Below are 27,244 nucleotides of genomic sequence, written 5' to 3' on the forward strand. Positions count from 1 at the left end.
CTCTGGCAGCTCCCTGCCACCGGACCCTTTTCCCACTGCCAGAGCCTTTAACTGATGCATGTAGCTACACAGTCCAGTGAGGACACCGTCTGCTTTTCACTGCAATGTGTGGCTACACGTAACTTACATGCTGTCACCAGTGTAAACAAGGTCTATTTGTCAGTAGCCGTATAAAAGGTGGTGGTGGGGGGAGTTCATTCCCTTCAGGGCCTTTAATCCTGTGGAGATGATTTACCAGTTTTGGCTACCTCTTCGGTGGTGACAGCCCTAGCTCCAATTCTGATTGGTCCAACATGTAGCAGACAAAGACTGAATAGGAAGTGTATATAAATTGATTGTCAAGGCCAGATTGTGACCCTTCTTCCTCCCCACTGGTGAGCAGTTAGTTACTTATGTGAGTGGTCCCAGTCTGACCCCAAGGGGTTGTCTGTCTTATCTGAGCACCTCATAAACATTTACGAAAGTATCCTCACAACATCCCTATGAAGGAGGGAAGTACTATACTCCATTTTAGAGACAAGGGACTGAGTCACACAGAGATTAAATGGCTTTCCTGAGATCACACATTTAGTCTGAGCCAAGAACTGAACATGCATCTCCAGAGTCCTTCTCCACAAGACCTTCCTTCCTTCTCTCAGGCTTTTGTGTAGACAAAGGCAGGACATAATGCAGGGCCGGATAGGTGATAGGAGTTCTGCCATTGCTCATAGGACATAAAAATCTATCTGTGCTATTATAAATGGAATTAAGATTTCAAGAACTGTCAGGTCTTTTCACCCTCCTTTCCATGTGAAAAGCCCAGGTACAGCCGTAATATATACAACACTTTGAGTCTTTTTTTGTCTGGGAACAGGTGTCACTTGTAACTAATGCTCAAATTGCAATGGTACAAAGTGATTTACCCCGCTGTCATTTTGAATTGCTTTCTGCATGCTAGCAGTTATTGCAGGTCTTTTCGTGTAACTTTACCTTGCCAGCACTGCATTTGTATATGTACAGGAAGAAAGAAGTCATCAAGAAGAAGACCATAATAAAACAACTATTAGATATTAAAGCCTGCATTGCATTCAACACACCCAGGTAGCTTGTTAAAACAGAACCCTCATAAAAAGTTCAATATAACAATGTGCACATATGGGAAATGTGGGAGGACAGATCGTTACAGCTATATGCTTACATGTTTGACCTCTTTTGAGACATCACAGGTCGTCTTTGACATCCTAGATATGTTGCTAATGTCTTGACAAGGGGCTCCCTCAAATATTTTGCACCTCAGCCAGAATGATTCATGATGTTCTGTGGGTAAAATACTATTTCTCACTCCCCCACCCAAAATAATCCATCAATCCAATACACCTCCCTCCCCTACAGAATCCATCAAACAGGAAGGGTGGGGATGGAGAAATGAGTCCCCTCAGAAGAAAATCCCAGGATTTTCAGTGCCCTAGTATGGGCTACTATGGGCATAAGATCTCCTCTACCATGCGCTTCTGCAAATAAGAATGAGGGAAAGCTTGGATTAACGTCTCACTTTTGTACCCCGTTTTCGGCATGAATGAATTTTGAAAACAAGAAGGGGTTCGTTTTCATTGCAGTGCTCAGTCAGCTGATGTATCTTATGAATACACTGTGGGATTTTTGTGCATATGGTACCACTGGTTCACAAAATGTTGTCTTCTTTCCAGGACGTCTCTTGTTGGTCTTGATCAATATTTGCCCATTAAAATGAGCTCACTCACTTTTTTTTTTTTTTTAATCTGTTTTGCAGGCATTGGAAAAAATGTCATCTGTGACCGAACAGCAACTCCCCTGGATGCCTTCAGGATGATGTCTGCGGCCCATTACTACCCCAAGCTCATGAGCATCATGGGGAACGTTCTCCGCTTCCTGCCTGCCTTTGTGAAGATGAAGCAGTTGATTCAGGGGGGCTATGTGGGGGAGTTGCTGGTGTGCGAGGTGCAGGTGCACAGCGGAAGTCTGCTGGGCAAGAAGTACAACTGGAGCTGTGATGACCTGATGGGGGGTGGGGGTTTGCACTCGGTTGGTACCTATATCATCGACCTCTTGACCTTCCTCACCAGCCAGAAGGCTGTGAAAGTCCACGGGCTGCTCAAGACCTTTGTGAAACAGACAGACCACATCAAGGGAATACGTCAGATCACCAGTGATGACTTTTGCACGTTTCAAATGGTTCTTGAAGGCGGGGTGTGCTGCACTGTGACCCTCAACTTCAATGTCCCCGGGGAATTCAAACAAGATATTATTATGGTAGGTTCAACTGGACGACTGATTGTAATAGGCACTGATCTGTATGGGCAGAGCAACAGCTCTCCTCAAAGAGAGCTCCTTCTAAAGGACTCTATGCCAGTCAGTAACTCCTTACTGCCTGAGAAGGCCTTCAGTGATATCCCATCCCCATACCTTCAGGGCACTATTAAGATGGTGCAGGCCATCCGGCAAGCATTTGAGGACCAGGATGACAGGAGAACCTGGGATGGGAGGCCCCTCACCATGGCTGCGACTTTCGATGACTGCCTGTATGCCTTGTGCGTAGTGGACACTATTAAAAAGTCAAACCAACTAGGGGAATGGCAGAACATTGCAATCATGACAGAAGAGCCAGAACTGAGCCCTGCATACCTGATCAGTGAAGCCATGCGTAGGAGCAGAATGTCTCTGTACTGTTAGCTTCACTCAGCTCTTAGAAAGGAATGGAAACAACACAGCTCTTAAAGAATAATTCAGACAGCATAAGGATTTGGATATGTAAAAGTTTGACAACATGGGAAATGAAAATTTGATGTTTAAACCGACTAAACTAGTTGGTGTCTCTATACGACGGTGATGGGAGCATTAGAAATGCCTAAGCTAGACAGATGGAAATGAGAATTGTTTAAGGGCTGACATAAATAACTTGTGTTACCTGTTTAGCAGCAGTATTAACTGGCTGGATAGCGAGATATCATGGGAACAGTTGTGTTTACTGTGAAAGTTCAGGAAGATCCTTTTTGACTTACCTGTCCTGCCAGAGGGCTGTGAAGGCTCTGTCATGTCGGAAAGTCTCCTGTGGCATCTGACGTGAAGAGTTCCCACCATGCCAGCTGACAACACCACACTCTACTGCTACGTTACTAACCAGTGCATAGAATAATAAGACTTGTTGTGACCAAGTGTCCCGTGACCTGGACAAATTTGGCAGCTCAATTTTCATAGCTTATTCTGTGGTGTGTGTTTTTTCTTTTTTTGTTTTTGTTTTTAACGCAATTAAGTAGGGAACATTGTGGCTTTTGTAAACAAGTCAGTCTCCAACAGCAGCTCATATAAGTGTGGGGGATGGGGAAAGCATTCTACAAGTTCATGTTAAGCTTCAGTGTTAGATGTAAAGATGTGCTCATAAAAACGGGTTGTGCAAAACCTTCATCAGCAACATCCAGGCCACGTGACACTCTTCTGATTTGGGATTTGTTACACCACCAAGACTTGGGCCAGGTTTACAGACTTTCCTGTGAGCGTGGGATTGAGTTCTCAGTGAGCCGGCCTTGAATTATGGTGGAGAATATACAAAACTAAGTGGGCTTCTACCCAAGAGCTATGTTTTGAGTTTTTGTGTTCTTTTAAATGTATGTGAACCTCAACCTAGAAGAAAAAATCTGCACCAGCCACCAAGTTCCACATTGCTCAGCCCACAAGCTTTCAGCTTCTGATGATGGAGGGTCTGAATGAAAAACCACAACGAATGAGAAAAATTCTTATAGATTTGCAGGGAAAAAAGTAAAAATCTCCTTACCTGCCTAAAGTCAGCAGCCACAGGTACTGTCCTGACTGTTCCCTTTGTCACCAACGCAGGAACAGACAAGTGGTCTCTTGTTTAGTTATTCTCTTTGTCTTTAATGTATTAGGCCCTGCTCTTGCAAACAATTTATGCAGATGCTTGTAAACTGTCCTGGTAAGCTCTGTGGCACTCCCCTTATGCATTAAGCTACTCATGTGTTCATGAGTTTGCAGCATCGGGGCTTCAGCTTGAAAAATAACACAACAAAATGTAATCCCCAAAAGAATACAAAGCAAAATTACATTTGTTTTAAACTGTAGCAAAACCACTTGTTTTGGTTAATCTGATGGGGGACAAACTCTTACGAGATTTATGTTTGCTATAAGGATTGAAAAAGAAATTTTGAACCTTTTTTCTCAGGGATGCCAGGTCAGTATACTAATTGATTGTTTAGATTTTAAAAATTATGACTCTTTAAATTAAAAAAAAAAATGTTTACAGCTCTGTCATCTTTATGAATGCTTAAAGCTCCCTTAGGAATCCTGCTACTGACCCCTACCTTATTACCTTGTTCTCTTGACTGCCATAGTCTAGGCTTTAGTGCTGCATTCACTGAACTGGGAGAGCAATGTTAAGTACAAATTTTATTTGAAAAAATATGTAAAATCCTAGATATTTGTGAACTTTCATGACTTCTTCCCTGAGATCTATAAATAGCATGAATGATGGAGGAAAAAGGTCACAAAATTTGTTTAAAATAATATTGTGAAATGAATCAGTCGATTTGGATGATTACTGTTTGACCAGCTCTAGCAATTGTATCTGTTGTTTACTGCTTCTGCTATGGCCTTGGGCAAGGATGCAGGGCTTCTCCTGCTAGGATCTCAAGTTTGTATTTTTTTTTTCCAGTTGTTTAAAATTATTCCTTGGAAAATAGTTGTCAGCTAAGCAATTAAGCAAATAGGAAATAACCAGAATTATAACCATCGTTGCATACAACACTGTTCCTTTATTTAAATAAACCTGCTATCTCACACCCCCACCCCCACCCACCCACCACAGAGGGACAGTCAGATCAAAAATGAAATCTCTCTTAGCAAAAGAATGATATTAATCAGAGAGGGTCAAGAGACGTATATTGATTTTTTTTTAATGCAGTATGGTATAATCTCCTTACTGAGGACAAAGGTAGAGTCATGGATGCAGGATAATGTGGATGACTAAGGGACAGAAAAATCAATGGCAGGGAGCTAGATATGATAAACCAAGTCCGATAAAAGAAAACACCATCCCAAACCTATAGCCCAAAAACCTGAATTAAATCTGAACCAAAATATTTTTTAGTTTCTCTTCATTTATTATTTGCATTGTGATAGGGTTACAGAGCTCCACTCATGGACCAGGACCCCATTGTGCCAGGTGGTGCACAAAATTTAATATCTTGGCCGTCTATATTTTTAACGTTTGTGCCTCTCTGCAGTTTTATGGTTCTGGCTGAAGCATAAGTGCTAGAATCCTGGGCCTTGTTCCTGCAGTGAGCTCCATGCAGGCAGAATGCGGAGTCCTATTGAATTCAATCTTTCTGTCCCTGAGCTGAAAGCTTTCAGGTGGTGTGCGTCACCCTTCCTCTCCTTAGCCTTATTGGTTCAGATACTGCAATTTGCAGAGTTTAACTCTAACTGGGGTGGCAACTGGTGACTGCTTGCAGTCAGGATTGAATGAAGTTTTCATTCTTTCCAGGATGTAAAGTGAGATGCAATACTGCTGTCTGGGCAAGGATTTGGTAGCATCAGATGTAAATATATTAAACTGCCATCTGAATGAAAGGAACAAGTGACTAGTTTATTTGTAGAATGTGTCATAATATTCCAATAAAATTATGACTTACTCTATAATAGGGCTATTTAGATTTGCGGTATCAAACCCTCATTATTTTTTGGGACAGTTTGAAGTACCTTAAGCTGAATGCTGCAACTGGCCCCTGGAGTTCACATCACATTTAAGAATTTGGCCAACGGTTAAAAAAGGTTTACAGTATTTAATTTAAGAGAGTCCCTGGTACTTTACCAATGTATTTGGAATAGCACTTTTAATGCTACTCTTTCTCTAGTGCCATAAGATTTGAGCTCCTGCTAGAATTGGTGCAGACCCAGTTATTCAAATCCAGGCTACTATTTAATGTACAATAGCCCAGAAGTAACCTTGTGCACTTGCTAAATCAAAGATAGTCTTGTTTTCTAGGGCTGCTGCTGTTGGAGAGGCTCTTTCCTTTGCCATTCGTTACTTGTGTACATGTGATATTAAAAATTGTGATCTGCCGCAAAAGAGGCAGAGAGCCAAAGCAATATTAAAATTGTGATCTGCCGCAAAAGAGGCAGAGAGCCAAAGCAATCCTCATTAAGAGGCAAGTTATGCCTTGCAGTGAATTCAGTAGAAAGACTCCCATTGACTCCATGTGGAATTGGATTTGTCTTCAAGTGAACTGTTTACTTCCAGGTAAATGGAGGGCAGCCCCTCCTCATGTCCCTGTGTAGCATCAAGGCACAATTTCAGTCCTTCCATGTGCCCCATAAGTTTCAAGATACCCCAGGTGGGTGAGAAGGTGGGTCCATGGCCCTGTATACACCAGCTAGCAGAATAAGCTGGCCATGCAAGTGAAGTATATCTACTGGACGTGTGTAACGGGTGCACTCCACCTGTGTGTCAGGGAGCTCAGGAAGGAGTCATGTTTTTCCAAGGGCAAAATTCCTCTGAGAACTCCCCCTGGAGCTGTGCCCCAATGCAGGGCTCAGTTAAACCCTAAACAATATTAGCAACCTCAAGCTTTGGGCTTTCCCTTATCTCATATCCTGCACATGGCTGGATTAGTAGCATTCAACCTATATAGTTAGAAAATACCTATGTATAGATAATACGTTCTTACCCAGGATCCCTATACGGCATAGAGTCAGTGCATGCATAGACAAGCTCAGACTCAGCATGAGTTTCAGCAGAACCTTTGGATGAAAGCATGAGAAATTCCTGTCTAGCTGGCTTAGGGCAATCAGAGGCACTTTCCACTTTGTACTGAATTTCTTTTTCTTTTTCTCATCTCCTCAATAGTTTTTGAATTACAGTGACCACAGAAGAGAAGGGGTATCCCTATCTCTGCTCCACATTGTCCTGGCATATAAACTATTCAATTCTGGCATTATCCCGTTTATTTTTATGTCCTTACAACTATAGCAAAAACCCTTTTACAACTAAAAATGACTGTTCTGACAAAAATTAACATTATTCTTAGTTGATTTTATTTCACAACAAAAAACAAACTTAGCATCCAATGAAGTGAGCTGTAACTCACGAAAGCTTATGCTCAAACAAATTTGTTAGTCTCTAAGGTGCCACAAGTCCTCCTTTTCTTTTAGCATCTCCATTGCGTCTTTGCAGAGATCCATAGATTACTACTGACAGCAATGCTTGTCACTGGAAGTTTTTAGCCCTGGACTTCTATATGTTGTTGTAAGTATAATACACTGAGTGTAATCTGTTTACTGTTCATTTCTGTACCTATAAGAGTTTAAAAGCATCTAGCAGACCTTGGGCTTTGTGCAGCTATTTAATGCATTGTCTTAACACTCTTACCTCCTTGATGGGCAAGAGATATGCCTTAAATAGCTGAAAAGCTCAACACTGCACTGTTTGACCTCTAAAGATGGCTTTTTGGGTATTTAGGACTAGCTGTGAGATGGCAGGATTATGCAGAATAGCAGGTTTTCTTGTTCTTGTTAAAATTGGAAGCAAAATCTGTAAACTTTGTAGATGAAGTATGAATGAATAATCTTTAGTCCCGTTCACTTAAAATTCTCTCCTTGCTGTGGATTTCTTAACCTACAAGGTATATTCCATTAAATAACAATGATGTCCAAAAACACCCACCCCAAAATCCCCATGTCCTTCCTGCATGAAAGGAGGCATTTTAAATAGATAGGACTGTACATAGGGCTGCATTCATGAACCCATCCATAACTGAACTGTCTCTGTCTCTTTCTTGCTGCTGCTCTGATGCCAAGCATTTGAAACACAGAATGACCAGGATTGTGCTAACAAGGAACCTGAATTGTCTCTTCTTTTGAAGAGGATTTTGCCTCTAAATCAAAATAGTCATCATGGCCAGATCAGCACTGAATTAGTTTTAATTGGGCCAGATTCAGTCCTGGTATAAACAGGTACAATTCTATAGATTTGTATTGTCAGAGTCTGAATTTGGCCCAGTGTGTTTCACTCATATATTGCCATTGTTCTGTATAGGAACTCTGGTTGATTACATGGATTTAGCTATAGATAATCCAGGTTCTCCACTTCTGATGCTGCAGTGCTAGCTATCATCTTTAGAAGCACTAAAATAAGGATTAACACGTTTACCATATGGTTTATATGGTTTTACAGTCCTTCCCACAGCCTTCTTTCTTTTTAACCATCAATCAGGCCCACTGATATGGACCTTCTTTCTCATCCCACTGCAGGCCCTCAAGACAGGTATCTGTTGAGAAAGGTATCTTTTGCTTCCTCATCAGTTTTGCTCTCACTCTGTGTAACACAGGGTAGGTCAGGTGGCTAATTGCTGATTTGAAGCTAATCCCAAAGCAAAAAATTGCATGAGTAAAAATCCACTGAGTTTGAATAAATTACATTCCCATTGCCCAGCTAGGACAGACAGTAGCTCCCTGCTATGCCTGGTTCATGAATGGTGCCCATTGCTTCTCTCTGTACTGTCTTGTTGGGTTTTTTAAATCTTAAAAGCAAAAGTATCTTCAGTTTGTTGCTATATCATTATTAAATATATTTATTTTGTTTTTCAAACACAAATGCAAAGTGTGCGTGTGTATATATATAAAAGTCAGTGCATGGACATATGTACAGTAGATATTTTAAAGAGCTATTTATCAAGCAAAAATAAGTGTTATAAAGTAAACAGAGTCTATATTTTATATATAATGTAGATAGCAAAAAAATAGTGTTTAAATTATAGTAGGACTTTTTTTTTTAAAGAAATGGACAGTTTGACGGTTCTAGCATTTTAACAGCCAAACTACTTTGTAAGGAAGCTGCCTACTGTGTTTCTCAGTTGCCACAATATCTGTCTCTTCTCCTGGAAGGTGATGTGCATTGTTAATTTTATATTGCTTTGGAAATGTAGTTAGTTATACTCAGCCAACTGGTATATGCTGCTTAAAACATGGTTTCTGGCTGTTCTGCATATTTGCATTGGTGGAATAAAAGGATCCTAAATGGCAAATAAAATCATAAAAGGAGATGATTCCAGCTGTCAGCCATTTTTCCCCCGTCCTCTTGTGTTTTGTGCAGTGAAACAGCATCAGTTATTTCTGTCTTCTGGTGTGATTGTTAAGTTCAGCACGTCTGAGCGAAATACACAAGATTGGTGCTTGAGGTGATTGTGGGGTTAGGGAAGGGAGCAGTAGATATTAGAAGGTTTAACTTTCTAGCAAGTTTTTGAACTGACTCCTTCTGGAATGATTTAACCTGCAGAAATGTTCTTGTGTTTGCAGAAAGACACTTTAGGACGGGGTAGCAATTTAAACACCCTGGTAGTCCTATCCCATGTCTGGATGTATAGCCCCTGTCCAAGGTCTGCTAGAAAACAGGTTTCCCCCCCCCCCCCTCTCTCTCTCTCTCTTACAAAGGAAAGAACCACATTTGCACAATCCACAGGGATTTGCAAGGTACTAGTGTTCAGCAAGCAGTGAGGAATTTGTAACTTTACAAGACCCATTGTGTTTTTCTCTTCAAGGAACAGGGTATTTTTCATAGATTCCAAGTCCAAAAGGGACCATTGTGATCATCTAGTCTGACCTCCTTTTAACACAGACCACAGAACTTCCCCAAAATGATTCCTAGAGCAGATCTTCTAGAAAAAACATCCAATCTTGGTTTAAAAATTGCTAGTGATGGAGAATCCACCACAACTCTTGGTAAATTGTTCCAATGGTTAATTATCCTCACTGTTAAAAATGTACACCTTCTTTCCAGTCTGAATTGGTCTAGCTTCAACTTCCAGCCACTGGATCATGTTTTACCTTTCTCTGCTAGATTGAAGAGCTCATTATCAATGTTTTGTTCCCCCTGTAGGTACTTATTGACTGTGATCAAGTCATCCCTTAAACTTCTCTTTGTTAAGATAAATAGATTGAGCTCTTTGAGTCTGTCCCTATAAGTCATGTTTTCTATTCCTTTAATCATTCTCGTGGCCCTTCTCTGAACCCTCTCTAGTTTATCAATATCCCTCTTGACTTCTTTCAGTTTGCAAATGTATTCTTTACATTTTCTTTGCTTTGACAGTAAAGCACACCAAAAAGGTGTTAAAACTCTGCTCTGTCAGACCTGGCCCACTTCTCAACCATAAATACAGTGCAGTTATTCTGATGCACTTTTAAATCCATTGCAGTGTGGAAACTCATTAATGATAACATCACCATGTGTGGCCAGATTTGTACTGGTATTTAGGCACCTGAAGAAGCGGATAGGATCCTGAAATGCCTAGGCAACTTTGAAAATCCCACTAGATGCCTATCTGCTTGCTGAGGCACCTAAATACCTTTACAAATCTGGCTTACTGAGTCTTTCATCTTAAAGGGTCTCAAAGTGCTATGTACTGTATGTAAACTGTGTGTGTGTGTGTGTGTGTGTGTGAGGGCAATCACTTCATTCATCAAAGTACAGCCACCCCAGGGGGAGGCTAGGGTGAACCACAACCAGTGAACACCTTTAAAATGTGTGAAAACCTACCTACACCGGTCGCATTTATAAATATCACATTATCACATTAGCTAATACATTTTTTAAAAAACACCTTTTTCTCCTAGTCTAAACAGAGCAAAGGTGCAAAGCAGTGTAAAATCAATATCTTTTGAATGTTCTGTTTTAAATATTGTTTGCCACATGTAGGCCAAAATATCACTACACTGGTCAGCCAGCCTTGCAGAATGCTTCCTCCCTCCGAAATTGCACAAGGCTGAAATTTACATCTCATTCCTTCCCAACAATTTCACATAAACCTGAGACCTACTTTTATTTCTGCGGTAAAAACTAATTAATCCTTGTACAACTGTGCCCTGGGGGAAATTAGCATGAAAACAAGTGCCAAAGATACAGTGGGATGATTAGTGTAAGCATACAATATATAATTATACAGGTGCGTCTGAATACAACCGTAAATCTAAACAAAATTCCATACTAATGAAGCTTTTTAAATACTAAGGCCAGCATGTTCAAAGTTGGGTTGGTAAAGTTTGACATCTAAATCCATATTTAGGAACCTGCTTTTCAAAGACTTTTCAGTGAAATCAGTGGGAGCTGCCAATGCTCATCACCTTTGAAAATTAGGCTGCTTATTCAGGTGCCTAACTTCAGGCAGTTAAGTCTGAAAGCTTTAACCTGTACTCACGCTATCCAGCCAGGGTATCAAAAACAACCAACCAAACTTGAAACTGATGTTTAACTTTTTAGAATAATTAACTTCCTGCTGACACTCCAGTAAGTGTTCTCCAGCACTAGGAGGAAAATGATTGAAAAGATGTATGTGTGCAGAAGAAAATCAAGAACGGGATAAAATGTAAATTCACAGAAAACACTGATAAATATCCCTTGCTGAACAATTTTTAAACTGGGCCGAAGTGTGGAAGCAATGCATCGGCTGTAGCGTGCTGTGTAGTGTAAAGCAAGTTCAGCGGATGATATTATTTAAAGTCCTCCCAAATGATTTATTTCTCAAGAAAATAAAGGAAAAAACTCCACAAGCACAGGGGTACAGTGTGACTGGAGATTTGCGTCCATAGTGTATATCTTATTATATGAGAGTGCAAATGTTAAATCAGAGCAGCAGTCATTCAGAACACTTTATAATTTCCTGCTTAGCTCTGCCAGGACTTGCTCTTGTGATTTATAACATCCTTGTTATTCACTGTTGTCCATCATTAGTTTTATATTTATTGTAGATAAGAAAGCAGAAGTATAGTTTGCATGTTAGTGGCTAATCTCCTTCAGTGCAATGTCAGTTTTCTTATATTAAGCTGCTTTTTTTCTATGAATATGTCTGTCTGCTTTCCCCAGTCTTTCCCCCTAAAACCAATAATATTGTATGTTCAGATTTCGGAGGGTTTTTTTTAAAAATGGGGGGGGGGTGGGATCTTGAGCTGCCACATACCTTCAGAGAACTAGGAACCTGTTGTACATAGGTTTAAGGCACATATATGCTACCCAGTCAGCTCATTTAGCACTTATTTGAGCTCACTCCAGAAACAACTAACTTCTTATCTAAGCAAAAAAGAATAAAATAATGTTGCCCCTTTGGCCCAAGTATGTAGCCAATATTCAGGGTCTTGCAGGGCTATTTCCAGGTATATTCTTTGTTTAAACTTGTTACTTTACAAAAAGTGCATATAAAGTCTTGTTTCTCTGAACTCAGTAGAAACAAGAGGCAATTCCCTTGCTCAGAACCCCCCAAGTCTGCCACTTCAGTGAGCTCTATGCCCAAGAAGCCCTGTGCTTTGTCTTCCTCCCAGAGTCGCACAACACTTCCTGGCTTTCTGCTGTTTCTGACACCTACAGTCTACAACCAATTTCCTAACTCCCTGTGTTTGCAACCAGGAAAATCTGTTAATCTCTCTGGGCTCACTCTGGCGTGCCAGGCGACCTGTTGTCTTGGGTCATCACCATGACTGTAGCTTTTTTACTACATGAAGGGGCTTGGTTGCTCCATTTGTCAAGCCTGAAAGAGTGCTTGGCACACCCACTGGCTTTCCGGGGTCTGTGATTCTTTGGATTCAAGACCAACTTGATGGCAGCCATGTGCCCCTTTCAGCATAATATTTTGCATTTATCTGGAACCTTCCACATGAGGATCTTAAACCTCTTTGTAAATGTCAATGATTTAATTCTCACAACATCCTTTGAGAGAAGTAAGTATTATCCTCATTTGACAGGTGAAGAAACTGAAATGTTAAATGGCTTGTCCAAGGTCACACATCAGGGGCTTGTCTTCATGGCAAAGTTCACAAGTGTTGCATCTAACTTGAATCCTGTCCACACACAAAACCCCTTAAACTGAATGTAGTAATGCTTTGAACTCAGGGGCCATAAGCTAAAGCTTGAGTTAGCACAACTCATTAGCTCCTAACAGACTCTCTGCAATGTGGATGCAGGCTAGTGCCACTCGTGTGTTGCCAGTTCTCCAGTGCCTTCTCACAATCCCCCTGCGTGCCCAGAAAGGAGAGTCAAGTTCTCCCGTAATTCACGGGGAAAGAATGCATAGAGTAACTCAGCATACTGCAGTGCAAAGAACCCTTGGACATGTCCCCAGAAGTCTCAGTCCAACACATGAGTGAGTGCAGCACCAGTGCTGACATAGCCACTTGAGTGTTATTTCACAGTGTGACTTCTCTCATCGGAGCAAGGCTAACTAAAGAGATGTAATCTAAGGCCTGGTCTACACTACACAGGTTGACGTAAGTTGCCTTGCGGCAACCTACTTCTGGAAGTGTCTTCACTTAAATTTGGCTCCCGATGAGGTAAGTGCCTCTCTCTGCGCCGATTTCGTGACACCACCTCCCCGAGTGGCGCAGAGTCAAGGTTGATGTAGTTAGTGTCAGTGTGGACACTGTGTTGCTTATGTCAACTGTTACTGGCCTTCAGAAGCCGTCCCACCACACTGACAGTACAATCGACACAAGCGCTCCTGGTGAGGACGTGCACCTTCCACACAAGCAGGCAAGTGTGCGCGCACACAAGCGGTTTTATAACTGTGGTGGCTGTACGCTGACATAAGGTAGGTCAACATAATTTTGTAGTGTAGACATGGCCTAAGTGTAGATAACTCCAGGTATGTGTTCACTGCAGTTACCTCAAGTCTGCGGACTTAACACAAATCTCTTGCCTTCTATTGCCTTCTGCTTCAGCCACAAAGACTATCCTCCTTTTTAATACAGTGTTGTTGTTAATTCCGCTAGTGTTTAAAGATTAAATATAAATATTTTAAATATGCTAGTGACTCTTTTATTGGGTACATACAACAGCTAACAAAAAGCTGCAAGGATTCCAGAACCAATGTGCTGAGTTCAGTGATGCTGGTATTACCAGATCGTATAAAATACTGTGTTTGTGATGAGATGCTTGGATCTCAGTCCCAGTGCTTGAAAGCTCATCTGCTGAGATGTTCTGACATCTTTTTTTTTGTTTAAAATGGCCTCTTTTTACATCCATTTCTCTTAAGACTTCTGTTTGTGGTTTCACAACTGCAAAATCAGTGCTCCAGTTGATCTTGCTGCAGTAGTAATGGAAGCCAGGCCCCTTCTAACCGTACCAATTGTTAGGTAGGACTAACTGCCGTTGTCTGGCCGCTGGTGGGCTAGCCTACTGGAGAAAGGGAGGAAACAGGCTGGCCAACAGACCCAGGGGTTGAGCCATCAAGGATTGAAGAAAGCTCGCAGCAGAGTTTGACAAACAGTGTATTAAAATACTGAGCACTTAAACATGAATGACTCTTCACACAGTGCTCCCATGAGATGGGAATAATCATACTTGCCTATTTTGCAGATGGCAAAGCTGAAGCAGAAAAGTTATTTATCTTGTCTGAGGCCATAGGGAAAGTCAGTATGATCGCTTGGTTTAGAATTCCTAAATTCCTCGAGTCTCCTGCTCAAATGATTAGACTTCATCTCTACTAGTGATTCAGTCATCGGTGAGACACACACACATGGCCTATATTGGCTGAAATTTCACAGGCAGGCACAGCTGTGTTGTCAGTAATACTAGTGCGAAGACCATTTACGAAATATTAAATTTAGGGCCTGGATCAGACCCTATTTTATGTGTTAAAAGCCAAATTCAAGAAGAATGATTCCGAATTGTTCTTTCTTGCAGTTTATCATTATGAAATGTACATGCAACTTTAATGTCTTTCATTTTAAACTAGCTACAAGCTCAACTGGTCTGCGTTTTTATGTAATAGGATGTTTCCCTGAAATGAGTCCTATTGTGTCACCCATGGGAGTAAGAGATTCAGAATCTGGCCCACAATGAAAGACTCAACAAACAAAGAAACCAGTCTCTTACTAATAATTTGCATTCATGTTGTACTTCTCATCATGGGATCTCAATTGCTGCTGGCTATATATTATCCTTATTTTAGACATTGGACAATGAAGGACAGGGAGGTTAACTGTCTCACCCAAGGTCACGCAGCAAGTCAGTGACAGCTGGGAACAGAAGCCTGGTCTAATTTCCACTCCCTTTACTCATGCTCCCTAATCTAATCATAATGAAATATAATTAATAGAACACATAGTTATAATACATAATCCATTTCTAATATGCTGTGGCATATGAACACTAGCATGTGAGGAGTGCCTGGGCATGGTTTTTGTACCATTTTAATCATATCAGTTTGGAAAAGAGCTTAAAGATGGTAGCTCTACTGACACAATCACCTTTATAGACCTGTCTGATTTGCATAATTGTGCCCACGCCAAGGCATTGCACCCAATTAACTGTATCCCCTTCTAAACCAATATAGTTAAATTGGTACAAAAACAAGGTGTAGATCAGCTCTTACTTAAAGGAATAATCAGTATGAACAACTCCAGCTCAGTTACCAAAACCAAGAAGTCCCATAGGCTGCTAGAATAACAGATTTAAAATGATAAGTAGAGAAACAAACATCGGAGTCTGGAGACATAGGAGAAGTCTTTCTCCCTGCATCCTGCAGTGCATTCTATTCATTTTGGTGACTATTTCTATTCAGAGGTCTTTACTGAACCCTCCAGTGATTTACTACTGCACTGTTTAGATGGCAGTGGCAGCAAGCAATTATCTGGCAAGCCCGCTGACAACCACCCCAGGGTAATTCTACATGTCTCTGGGGGTGCTATTCTGTGACTTTCACAGCTCAGTATTATGCTATAAACCAACAACCAGCAGGTAAGCTGTGCTATCAGAGCTGTTAATGATCAAGGGAAATATGGACCTATAAAAAAAAACAAGCCCAGAAAATGAGGAACAGGAAAGAGGTATACAATACATTGCCCCATCACAAAATAAACATACCAGGTCTTCCAGTTTAACAGCACTAGTTCTTTCATATTAAAACAAACCTGAGCCATGACGGATATAATTTGGAATAATTATTTAGGGCCCAATCCTGCAAGTAAGTCTGCTAATACAGATCCCTGAGCCCCACTGAAGTAAATGGGACTCTGCGTGCGTGCAGGGTCCATAGTAGCGGATCTGTTTGCAGGAAGGAGCCTTAGATGGGAAAATTCCTTGAAGATGTGAACTGTTAGGTACATGCTAAGTATCATTTTTTTAGGATTTAATCCTTCAGCCTTTACTAACATGAGTAATCCCATTAAAGTCACTGGGCCAGATGTTTGTGTCAGCTACAGCCCTTTTGTACAGCTCTGTTAGCACAAAGGAGCTGTAAATCCACTTTTCTCTGTCTCTTGAGGATTCCCCTAGCATGCTCAAATATCCCCAAGTAGCTAGCTATGTGCCAGGTGGTATGAAGTCCCTAGCATAGGGGTGTTGGCTATGGCAAAGGAAGCCTGCTTGGAGTGCAGCTGTACTTCAGTGGCCCTGGCTGTTGGAACAACCCCTTGAAGCTGTTGGCAGCTGGGGTTCACTTTAGAAAATCTCTGGTTACTCTAAATTGTGCCAAGTACTGAACTGATCCTTGGCTGGCACCAGGATCAGGAGAACACAGAGGTGGCATAAAACCACCTTTACCTCCATTCAAATCCCATGCTGAACACAATTCAGCCAGACCCAAGAATCGGGGCCATTTGGACCACTTGCGTGAGTACAGACTGCACAGCCAGGCGCAGAGCGTTGTTGTACTATTGTTATCTGGATAGTGCGCTCAGTGTTTCTCAAATGGACCACCATGGCCAAATGTATCTGCCAGGGGCTTTTCATGCAGCCACAGACCTCCTGGGCGGTGATGGGGGGGAGGGGAGAACAAAGAATCCCTCCCCCCTCCTGCCTCCCTCTTGCTCCTGGATGCACCGCCCTGCACCACCTCGGGAGACAGGTGGGGCACAATGCTGAAGAAGCAAGGTGAGTTCTCAACCTATGGGGATGGGGCGGGCAGTGAGGCGCAAGCTTCAGCCCTGGGGTGGTTGGTGGTGGGACTTACAGAGCCTGGCTGCGTGGACCAGGGCTCCAGACATGGGGATTTGGGCACTAACACCCTGCTCCAGCTGCAGTGTTTCTGGAGCTGACCCCCCCAGCTCTCACCACGCGGCCCCAGCCTTCAGCCATGGGGCTTCAGGCTCCATCCAATCCCTGGCCATGCAGTGGCGGGCTCCAATCCCCAACTCTGGCTGCGCCGTGCCAACCCCTGATGGTGGCTGCTGGCCCCGGGTGTTGAACCACAGCCGCATGCTCCAACCCTCAGCCCTCGCCACTGATCCAGGTGCTAGCCCCGGCCGCTGACCCCTAGTCCCAGCCATGCTGCAGTGGGCACTGACCCCGGGTGCCGATTTCCCAGCCCCAGCTGCTGACCCACAGCCCTGACTGCAGGTGGTCGGTGCTGATCCCCAGTCCTGGCCGCTGACCATGGGCCCTGGCCCTGGCTGCCAACCCCTAGCCCCTGGCGTTCAGCAGTGGGTTTCAAGCCTGGGCTCCGGCAGGTGCCAGCCGCAGCTGCAGACTTCTGGACCCTGCCATGTGGCAGCGGACGCTGGCCTCTGGTGCAGATCCATGGTGGTGGGCTCTGATCCCCGGCCTTGGACACTGATCCTGGACGCTGAGTCGGAGCGCTGGCTATGTAGCAGCAGCCGCTGGCCCCAGGCACCGATCCCCAGCCCTGGCATGAAGCAGCGGGCGCTGACCTCGGGCTCCAGTGGTGCTAGTCCCAGGTGTCGACCCCGGCCGTACAGCAGCAAGAGCCAGCTCCGGCCATGCCGTGACAGACACTGGCCCTGGCTTCTGGCCATGTGGCAGCGGGCACTTGTCCTTGGCGCCTACCCCCGGCTCTGGCTGCAGGGCTTACCGCCCACCCCATCACTCCTGGCCCCTGCTACTTCCCCCGGCCCCACATCCATTGCTCCTGGACCCCGCTACCTCCCCTGGCTCCGCATCCATCACCCCCATTGCCCCTGTACTCCGCTGCCTTCGTGGCCCTGTATCCATCCCTCCATCCCCTAGGCCCCCATTATCTTCCTGGCTGCATCCATCCCACCAGCGCTCCAGGCCCCTGCTGATTCCGCCTCCGAGCCCCCCATCCAGGGTTTCATTTGTGCTGGGGCTTGCTGAGAAAAGTGATATTAACAAACATGTATGTATCACGTTTCACAGCAGACTTACTAGCTAGCTGGGAGGCTGTAAAAAGTGATACTTGTATGTTTGTTAATATCACTTATCACTTTTCACAGCCTCCCAGCTAGCTACTAAGTGTCCTCTGAAAAGTGATATTAACAAACATACAAATATCACTTTTCACAGCATTACTTTTTTTATTGAGTCTGCAAAAAGCAACCCAAACCCTTACATAAATAAATGACAATGATTTGGACGTGTATATGGGCATATTTATTTATTTTTTCCTAAAGTCAATGAAGTATTTTAGGAAAAAATGTCAGTGTTGTTGGGTAGAAAAGGTTCAATTTATTAAGTGTACATAGTCGCCATTTTGGATTGGTAAAAGAACAACCTGTCCTCCATCTTGGCACCCCTTCTCCCTCAACTCGTTTGGTGCTCTTTTTCAAGCTTGGTGCCAACTCAGAGGGAAAGGTGGGAAAGATAGTGTCACGTGATACTAAAATCTGACCAGCAACAGGGAACGTATATAAAGGTGTGTTCAAGTGCTGAGGGTTGGTTCTTTCTATGTCTCTGGGTGCTGTGAAAACAGGTCATTCCAGTGAGGCACAGAAGTCACCCCACAGCACCAGCCTTGTTGTTAGCTATAGCCCTAAGAGAATAAGGCCGAAGGTGGACTAGCAACACCCCATAAGGTTCCTTTGGATTTACCCTCACTCACCCGTTAAACCATCACACAGTGTAGTGTCAGGTTTCAGAGTAGCAGCCGTGTTCGTCTGTATTCGCAAAAAGAAAAGGAGGACTTGTGGCATCTTAGAGACTAACCAATTTATTTGAGCATAAGCTTTCGTGAGCTACAGCATCCGATGAAGTGAGCTGTAGCTCACAAAAGCTTATGCTCAAATAAATTGGTTAGTCTCGAAGGTGCCACAAGTCCTCCTTTTCTTTTTACAGTGTAGTGTCCGCATTCAGCACGCAGGACATCGAGGTCAAGAGTAGAAGGCAGAAGACCTCCCACTGAAGATCTACTTACCTGTCACAGAGGTTTCTAATCCTTCCACTTGTCCCTGAGGCCCTGGTTCACGTCTGCATTCCTGTTCCTGTTCTTTTGTCCAGTGTCTGCAAGACATGGTATAGTCCTTTGTTATTCTTGCAAACCCCCACTGTGCAAGGGTTTGAGCTCTGGGGTTCATCCCTATTATGCTGTGTTAACAACTGAGCAGTTATTCTTTGTGTTATCTTAGTTGCAGGGACTCTAGTTTGTTGTTGCGTATCCCAATAAACACTATTTTGTTGTTTGCAACCTTAGCCTGCCTGTGTATTAACTACAGTAAAACACCGTTGTTAGATATGGAGCGGGGTAGAATACTGCAGATAGCCCATCTCCTGTGAATTGTCTTGGGCTAACAGTGTGGCCACCAGCAAGAGTTGTACATGGCAGAGGGGCATTGCTGGTACATGATGGCATATATCACATTGGTAGATGTGCAGGTGAATGAGCCCCTGATGGTGTGGCTGATGCAGTTAGGTCCTATGATGAACCATCATGTGCCAGCAATGCCCCTCTGCCATGTACATTGGCCAAACTGGACAGTCTCTATGCAAAAGAATAAATGGGGAGAGGGATAGCTCAATGGTTTGAGCATTGGCCTTCTAAACCCAGGGTTGTGAGTTCAGTCCTTAAGAGGGCCATTTAGGGATCTGGGGCAAAAATTGGGGATTGGTCCTGCTTTGAGCAGGGGGTTGGACTAGATGACCTCCTGAGGTCCCTTCCAACCCTCATGTTCTATGATTCTATGACACAAATCAGACATTGAGAATTGTAACATTCAAAAACCAGTAGGAGAACACTTCAATTTCCCTGGACACTGAATAACAGACTTAAAAGTGTCAATTCTTCAACAAAAAAACTTCAAAAACAGACTCCAATGAGAAACCGCAGAACTAGAATTAATTGGCAAACTGGACACCATCAAATTAGGCCTGAATAAAGACTGGGAGGAGATGGGTCACTACAAAAAGTAACTTTCTCTCTGCTGATACTCACACCTTCTTGTCAACTGTTGGAAATGGGCCAACTTGATTGCATTGGCCTCATTAGCACTACAAAAGTAATTTTACCCCCTTTGGTATTCACCCCTTCTTGTCAACTGTTGAGAATAGGCCACTTCCACCTTAATTGAATTGGCTTGTTATCACTGACTCCCCCACTTGGTCAGGCAACTGCCATCTTTTCATGTGCTATAATATATATTCTGCTTACTGTATTTTTCACTTCATGCATCTGATGAAGTGGGTTTTAGCCCACAAAAGCTTATGCCCAAATAAATGTGTTAGTCTCTAAGGTGCCAGAAGGACTCCTCGTTGTTTTTGTTGATACAGACTAACATGGCTACCACTCTGAAACCTATCTTTTCCCAGTTTGTGAATCGCTCTGGTGCTCAGGCAGGAGCTAGGTGTCCGCGTGCCCAGAGGAAGAAAAGTGGGTGCCAAGGGAATTTTACTCTAAAAACTTAGGGGCTCAGTGAGATTAGGCACCTACCAGACTCAGCAGGAATTTTGTGGATTGCAGCAGAGCCAAAACTTGGAATAAGTTTAGGTGCCTAGGTACTTTCATGATCCCATCCAAGTTTTCTAGCACCAGTTTTTTCGTTTCAGACCAAGCCACTGAATTTTGTTGGTTCCTTGGGTGGTTGCTTAAGCCAGAGTTCACATATGTATACAGTCATTTTTTGGACATTGTTCAGCTTTCATAATCTGCAGTATCCACCCTTCCTGCCTTAAAACTTGTGAACATCACTTCTACAATGCTTCCACTCTTCACTAGCCTGAGAAAAGGGGAAACCGGGGGCACTTCTGAACCCAGGTTTCCAAGGGCAGCTGCCCACTGAGTCATCAGGCTCCCTCCCTATTGTTATATGATGGGGCTTTCTAGTGTATTTATTTAACTGCTTCCCTGATTAAAGATACTGTCCATAATCTCCTTAGAAACAAACCTACAGTGCTTACTGTGCTGCCATGCTAAAAAGAAAGGTTAGACTCTCTTTTCCTCCAAACCGTTTAATTATGATTTTATTATCTTAAACTGTCATTTCTTCTGCTTCTCGCTTCAAGAAGGAATTTAGTTTGTGAACACTTACGGCGAAAACATTTGCATTCTTTCTGCAGGTAGAATGTAAACAATAGAGTGATCCTGTTATGGCCAGGATGTTGCCAGGAAATTGAGCCAAGTTTTCCCAGCTCTGCTCAAACTCACAATGAAATGCTTATATGAATACAGTATATTCTCCCCCGCACACAGCACTTTTAAAAATAAATGTTCACTGTCCTGAAGAAAATAGCTGAGGTGAAATCATATCTGCAGAAAATCTAGACTGACCCAACTAAGTATTCATGCCCTTCCTTTCCCCATGATAGTTATTATTATGTATTATCCAGTCACTATGGCAAAAAGCCACAAGGGGTGTGCATTAGGCTATTGGTGCACACTTGGGACACACTGTGTCAGCTGTACTGAGGCTGAGTGCCTGCAAACAGATGAGCAGTGCCTCTATTCAGATAAAATTCTACACCCATACAAGCTAGCTCAGGTTTAGTTCTGCAAAACTGAAACCAAAGACCTGGTTTACTTGGCTCAGCTCTAGTACATTGCAGCATCACCTGCACTGTAATACAATGCAGATATAGCTGCCTGTGCTGTGGATGGTGGATGTCATTTCACTGCACTGGCTTTTCATACACCTTTTCATAGCTCAATCTGCCTTTGATAATTTAATGACATTACTATGCATCTTTGCAGCTTCAAATAAGCTTTTGTCATCCCATTGATACGGCAATGATACAAGAGGGACTAGAAAACAAAGCACTTTCAAGGAGCCATAATACTTAAGGGGACATGGCTGCCATAAAATTGTTCTGGCGTTAATAGCAAAGGCTCTTCTTTTCATGGGTAACAATGGACACTATGTGGTTCGGATAATGCAATAAAATAATTAACACCAGTCTGGCTTCATCCTCATCTTGCTTTGTAAGACAGTGGGTAATTAACTTGAGCAAAATCAGCATCACTGTAAAAGACAAATACATTAGCATTCCAACTAACAAGTAAGAATCAAGAGATACAGTATGCCATCAATTAATTAGTAGTTTATTAGGAATTAGTAATTAGTTTATAATGCCACCTAACACCCATATAATTTCAAGTCCCTTTTTATTCTTTGTTGTGTCCCCTTTTCTGATATCTTTGTGACACTTTAAAAAATTCAACATTTAGGCAATGGTAGTTTAATAGATATATTGCTATATGTTATACAATATATTTGTAATTTTATTATAACCAGCACTGTTGCTTAGTTGGGTGAACCCTGAAGAAGCCACAGTGCGGACAAAACATTAAGAAAACTGTCTGTAAGGAATGAACATATCACTTAAAACCGAAAGAGAACAAATTTGCTGAATTTTTTATTTGACTGTTCACGTGGTATGCAGCACTGAGGCGGGGTGGGTGGTGCTCTGAATTTCTGGGAGCTCCTTGAAGTACTGTGGCCCAGATCCAACCCCCCAGAAGTCAATAAGACTCCTTCAATTGATTTCAGTGAGAGCAGGATTCAGCCCCTAGACTGGCAAAGTGGCCTAGTCAAATGAGTTATTAATAGGCTTTCTTGAACAAATATACACTGCATGGACAAAATTATCAAAGTCTCTTCCCAGCATGCACTAAATTCATTCTTGGGATGAGTTCTTTCTGTAGCAAGTCTCTGCCTCAATTGTTATAAAGTCTTAATCAGAATCTGGAGGAGATTGTCCTAGAACGTACTATATGCTCTTATTTACAATGGCAAATCCACTGAAATAAATGGAGTTAGTCCAGATTTGCATCAATGTAAATAAGAGCAGAATTTGGCTCATACTTTCTGTAGGTTGGCTTATACTATGGTGTTTTAGTTAATGTGACTACCAGTGTCCTTTGCTACACCAGCGTACAATGGAAGACATTTCAGCGATGTGCAGTGTAGGCAATTGTGAGGCACCATTGCACAAGAAGAAATAAATGTTTGTTAAAAGCAGAAAAGCACAACCAACTGGCAGTTTTCAACAGTTAGCAGCCAACTGTTTAACTGAAAATGCAACCAGCTTTACTAAATCATGTAACATGGTCACATGTAGTAGAAATCATTGTATTCGTGATACATTTTGTCTCTCCGTGGTTAATGTTTTCAGTTTCATTTGCGTTTTTTAAATACTTTAATGGTTAGCTATTTTTTTCCTGAAGGGGGGCTAGATAGTGAGGAAGGTTTAGCTGGTTAAGATAACCAAAAACCTGGATAGAATGAACACCCTATGTCTATAAAATCCATACTAATTATATTAATTTCCTGCCTCAGGTGATGTCCACACTAGGCTCTATTATAACCATATTTGAAACTGTTTTCAAACACAGCTATGATCAAACACAGTTGTATCATGGCTTGTGTCTAAACCTAACTTGCTGTAAAACATATTACAAACTGGATTCAGAAATGATGGCAGGGGTAGCCTTTAGATTGCAAAGTCTTCAGGGCAGGGATTATTTTTCACTCTATATTTTTATAGCACCTGAAACTATGGTGCTCAGATCTTGATTAGGGCCTCTAGAGGTTGAGATAATGCAATAAATAATAGTATACCGCAGCTCCTTAGCGCAGTATGTGCTACCACAGTTGAAAAAAAAATCCTGTACAGATGCTTTACACAGGAACTGTGCTCAAATAAATTGTGCTATCAGCAATTTTTGTGTGTGTGTGTGTGTGTGTGTGTGTGGTGTTGTAGCTGTGCTCGTCCCAGGCTCTTAGAGACAAGGTGGGTGAGGTAATATCTTTTCTTGGATCAACTTCCATTGGTGAAAGAGGCAAGCTTTTGAGCTTCACGGAGGTTCTGAAGAAGGGTTCTGTGTAAGCTCCGATGCTTCTCTCTTTCATGAGCAGATGCTGGTCCAATAATAAGCATTACTTCACCCACCTTGTCCACTTTCTTAAAACCCAGCATGATTCTGCTCTGAGTGCTGACAAGGCCTAAAATAAAAGTAAGATGGAGGTTTGAGTGAGCTTCAGCAACAGTACTCTGAAGCTTGTGAAACTGATAAGCTTGTTTCCATAAAGGAACACCACAAACAGAACCCATGAACCACTCCATGCACAGAGACAAGCGTCATCCCTTGCTTTGACACATGCAGTCAAAAAAAGCAGAAAAAAATGACAGCAGTCTGCCATCTGGTGCTGTACAGAATTACTGCAATACACTTAAATAACTGAAAAAAGAAAAGGAGGACTTGTGGCACCTTAGAGACTAAAATCTCTAAGGTGCCACAAGTCCTCCTTTTCTTTTTGTGGATACAGACTAACACGGCTGCTACTCTGAAACCTTAAATAACTGAGTACATGCTCGACAATAATAACATTTAAGCAGAGCTGTTGCCCAGTAGTGTTATAATATCTTCTTGCCAGCATGTACAGGAAAAACAGGTCAGTCAAGATTCAAAACAAACTGATTGCTCATTCTTTCTGAAAATCAGGTACCTATGTATTTTGGTGCCTATAAATGGATTTAGGTGCCTAACTTTAGGTCTTTAAAAAAAAAAAGAAACTCAGTGTTGCCAATTCACGAGTTTCTTGGTGTTCGGTGTTGTTCTTAAAGACTCAGCTCCAGGAGTGACCTTATTAAAGAAACTCAGAGAGCCCATTAAAAAAAGAACAGGAGTACTTGTGGCACCTTAGAGATTAACCAATTTATCTGAGCATAAGCTTTCGTGAGCTACAGCTCACTTCATCGGATGCATGCTGTGGAAAGTGTAGAAGTGAGCTGTAGCTCACAAAAGCTTATGCTCAAATAAATTGGTTAGGCTCTTAAATTTGTTAGTCTCTAAGGTGCCACAAGTCCTCCTGTTCTTTTTGCGAATACAGACTAACACGGCTGCTCCTCTGAAACCTGTCATTTAAAAAAAGGTTTCTAGCCCTTCTGATTGCATAGAAAAGCTTCAGACTGTAAACCCCACAAGTTCAAAGCCTCCAAGGCAAATTAGAAAACCCCACCGGTTCTTATTTTAAACATCTCGCGATTGTTTGAGCGCTTGGCAGTTGCAATACGGAAACCTTGGCTGTTATGAAATCCCACCCTGAGGAGTAAGGTTTGGATTTTTCTCCCTTCTCCCGGGGGGAGGGGGGGCAGCAGGCAGGCAGGCAGGGCAGCATGGGACTCCAAGTGTTTCCGTCTCCTTCTTCCCACATGGGACGGAGCTGGGACTTGCTCTCCGGGTCACAGTCTCCCCCGGGATCTGGCGGGGGTGCGTGTGTCTGTCTTCCCTCGCCCAGGGAAGGGGGCGCGCTCCCCGGCAGGGGCACGGCTGGGGCTGGGGGGGGTGTTTCTCCCGCGCTCAGCCTGGGGGTGGATTGGAGCGAGTGTCTCTCCCGCGGCCCGGCCTCCAGCCCAGCGCCCGGCCTCCAGCCCAGCGCCCGCCCGCCTCCTCTCCACCGGGCGGGTCGGCGGCGCCTGCGCCGGGCTGGGCGGCGCCTCCGTCGTGTGTTTGTGGCCGGGCCCGGGCCGGGGCTCAGCGCTGCGGGCCCGGGGGCCGCCGCCGCCGCTCAGCGCAGGGTTTGCAGAGAGCCGGGGCTGCGGCTTGGGGAGTCTCTAGTCCCGGGTCCTGTCCCCCCAGCGCCCTACGGGCTCCTCCCCCGGTCCCTACAGCTCCAGTGACCCCACCCGCCGCCACCCGCTGTAGCGCCCCGACCCTCCGGAGCCAGCCCCTATAGCACCCCACTGACCTCCAGCCATCACCCTTATAGCACCCCACTGGCCCATAGCCACCCCCCAGCCCTTATAGCACCCCACTGACCTCCAGCCACCCCCCAGCCCTTATAGCACCCCACTGTCCTCTAGCCATCGTCCTTATAGCACCCCACTGGCCTATAGGCACCCCCAGCCCCTATAGCACCCCACTGACCTCTAGCCATCACCCTTATAGCACTCCTCTGGCCTATAGCCACCCCCCAGCCCTTATAGCACCCCACTGACCTCTAGCCATTGCCCTTATAGCACCCCACTGGCCTATAGCCACCTCCCAGCCCCGATAGCACTCTACTATCCTCTCTGGTACTCCACCATCTGCTCACCTGCCCCCTACAGCATTCTGCTATTATGCTACCTGACTCCCTCAGCCATTTCCTCCCTCTGTAGCACGACACTCACTCCCCTATCCCCCTCCCCGTCAGCCACTCACCCACCCATTGGCTTCCTCGCTGTCAACATCTAGCTCCTGTAGCAGGGTGCTGTTCCCTTCCGCCCAATATAGCACCCCCATTATTTCCTTCCGTGCAGCTGGTATCTCTGGTAAGTGTCAAACACCCCTGGCCTCGATGGAGGAGGCGGGTAGGGAGAGGAGAGTGGTATGAATTGGGGTGCCAAAGAGGGGAGCTTGTGTTAGTAGTTTTAATTTCGTCCCCGGGGTAGGTGACCCCTTCCCCACTTTCCCAAATAAATATATGCTAGAAGCTTTTCCTTTGTAAATGGGGAAATTTGCAGAAAACTTACAAAATATGAGCTGTGTGTATGGACCAACACAGTAGAAGTGTCACTTGCTGCTTCTCCAGAATGAGTGTATGCTGTAGAACCTTGCTAATCCACATAGCTCCATAAGGTGCATGGCAGAAGATGGTTGTTCCCTCTTTGCAAAGATTTTATGGCAAGGTGGTGAAGTAAGGTGTCATTCTACTACTTCTTTTGTATGGCTGGTGTAGAGCAGCAACTACAATTTCACGTGAAGGTGATGGAGCCAAATGCCTACATTAGGAGTAGCAGAATTTATTGCACTAATGCCTCCTTCATATTTATAAGCTGGGCAGTAGGTAGTGATATATTCGATGGGAACCGCACTTGCACACCGAGGAGTCCTTGATTTTCCGTTTTTGCATTAGATATCTGCATCGACCATGGTTGATTCAAATTCGGTTCAGAGTTGACCAAGATGACTGTGGAAGGTCAAACCCAGGAACCTTCTGTGTGGGATCTGGCACAAGGTGCTTAGTTTTTTAAGTCTTGTTTAGCCCAATCTACTTTCCAAGCATCCTGATCATAGCCTGGTTGTATGAGGCGAAACGAATGTTCCCAGAAAGGCTTGCAGGATTTAAGGCG

At 43.6% G+C, this 27,244-nt stretch overlaps 2 protein-coding genes across 10 annotated transcripts in view; both read left to right on the plus strand.

Moving 5' to 3' along the window:
* GFOD1 (Gfo/Idh/MocA-like oxidoreductase domain containing 1) overlaps positions 1 to 9,071 on the plus strand; it is a 114,400-nt gene extending 105,329 nt beyond the window's left edge. For 6 of the 7 annotated variants that reach the window (XM_048839874.2, XM_048839875.2, XM_048839877.2 and 3 more), the window contains one exon: positions 1,769 to 9,071. In XM_048839874.2, coding sequence (XP_048695831.1) covers positions 1,769 to 2,688 — 920 coding nt within the window. In that variant the 3' untranslated portion in view covers positions 2,689 to 9,071. The remainder of the gene's footprint in view (positions 1 to 1,768) is intronic. The other variant, XR_012667028.1, reaches the window with a different exon arrangement.
* Positions 9,072 to 25,143: 16,072 nt separating this feature from the next.
* The window catches only part of TBC1D7 (TBC1 domain family member 7), a 28,708-nt gene continuing 26,607 nt past the window's right edge, over positions 25,144 to 27,244 (plus strand). The window contains exon 1 of one of the 3 annotated variants that reach the window (XM_048839871.2): positions 25,144 to 25,239. The gene's annotated coding sequence lies outside the window, so the exon portion shown is untranslated. Of the gene's footprint in view, positions 25,245 to 25,667; positions 26,444 to 27,244 lie in introns of those variants that run through there. The other 2 variants (XM_048839872.2, XM_048839870.2) reach the window with 2 other exon arrangements.

This window comes from Caretta caretta, chromosome 2 (assembly GCF_965140235.1).
Source record: "Caretta caretta isolate rCarCar2 chromosome 2, rCarCar1.hap1, whole genome shotgun sequence".
Lineage (NCBI taxonomy): Eukaryota > Metazoa > Chordata > Testudines > Cheloniidae > Caretta > Caretta caretta.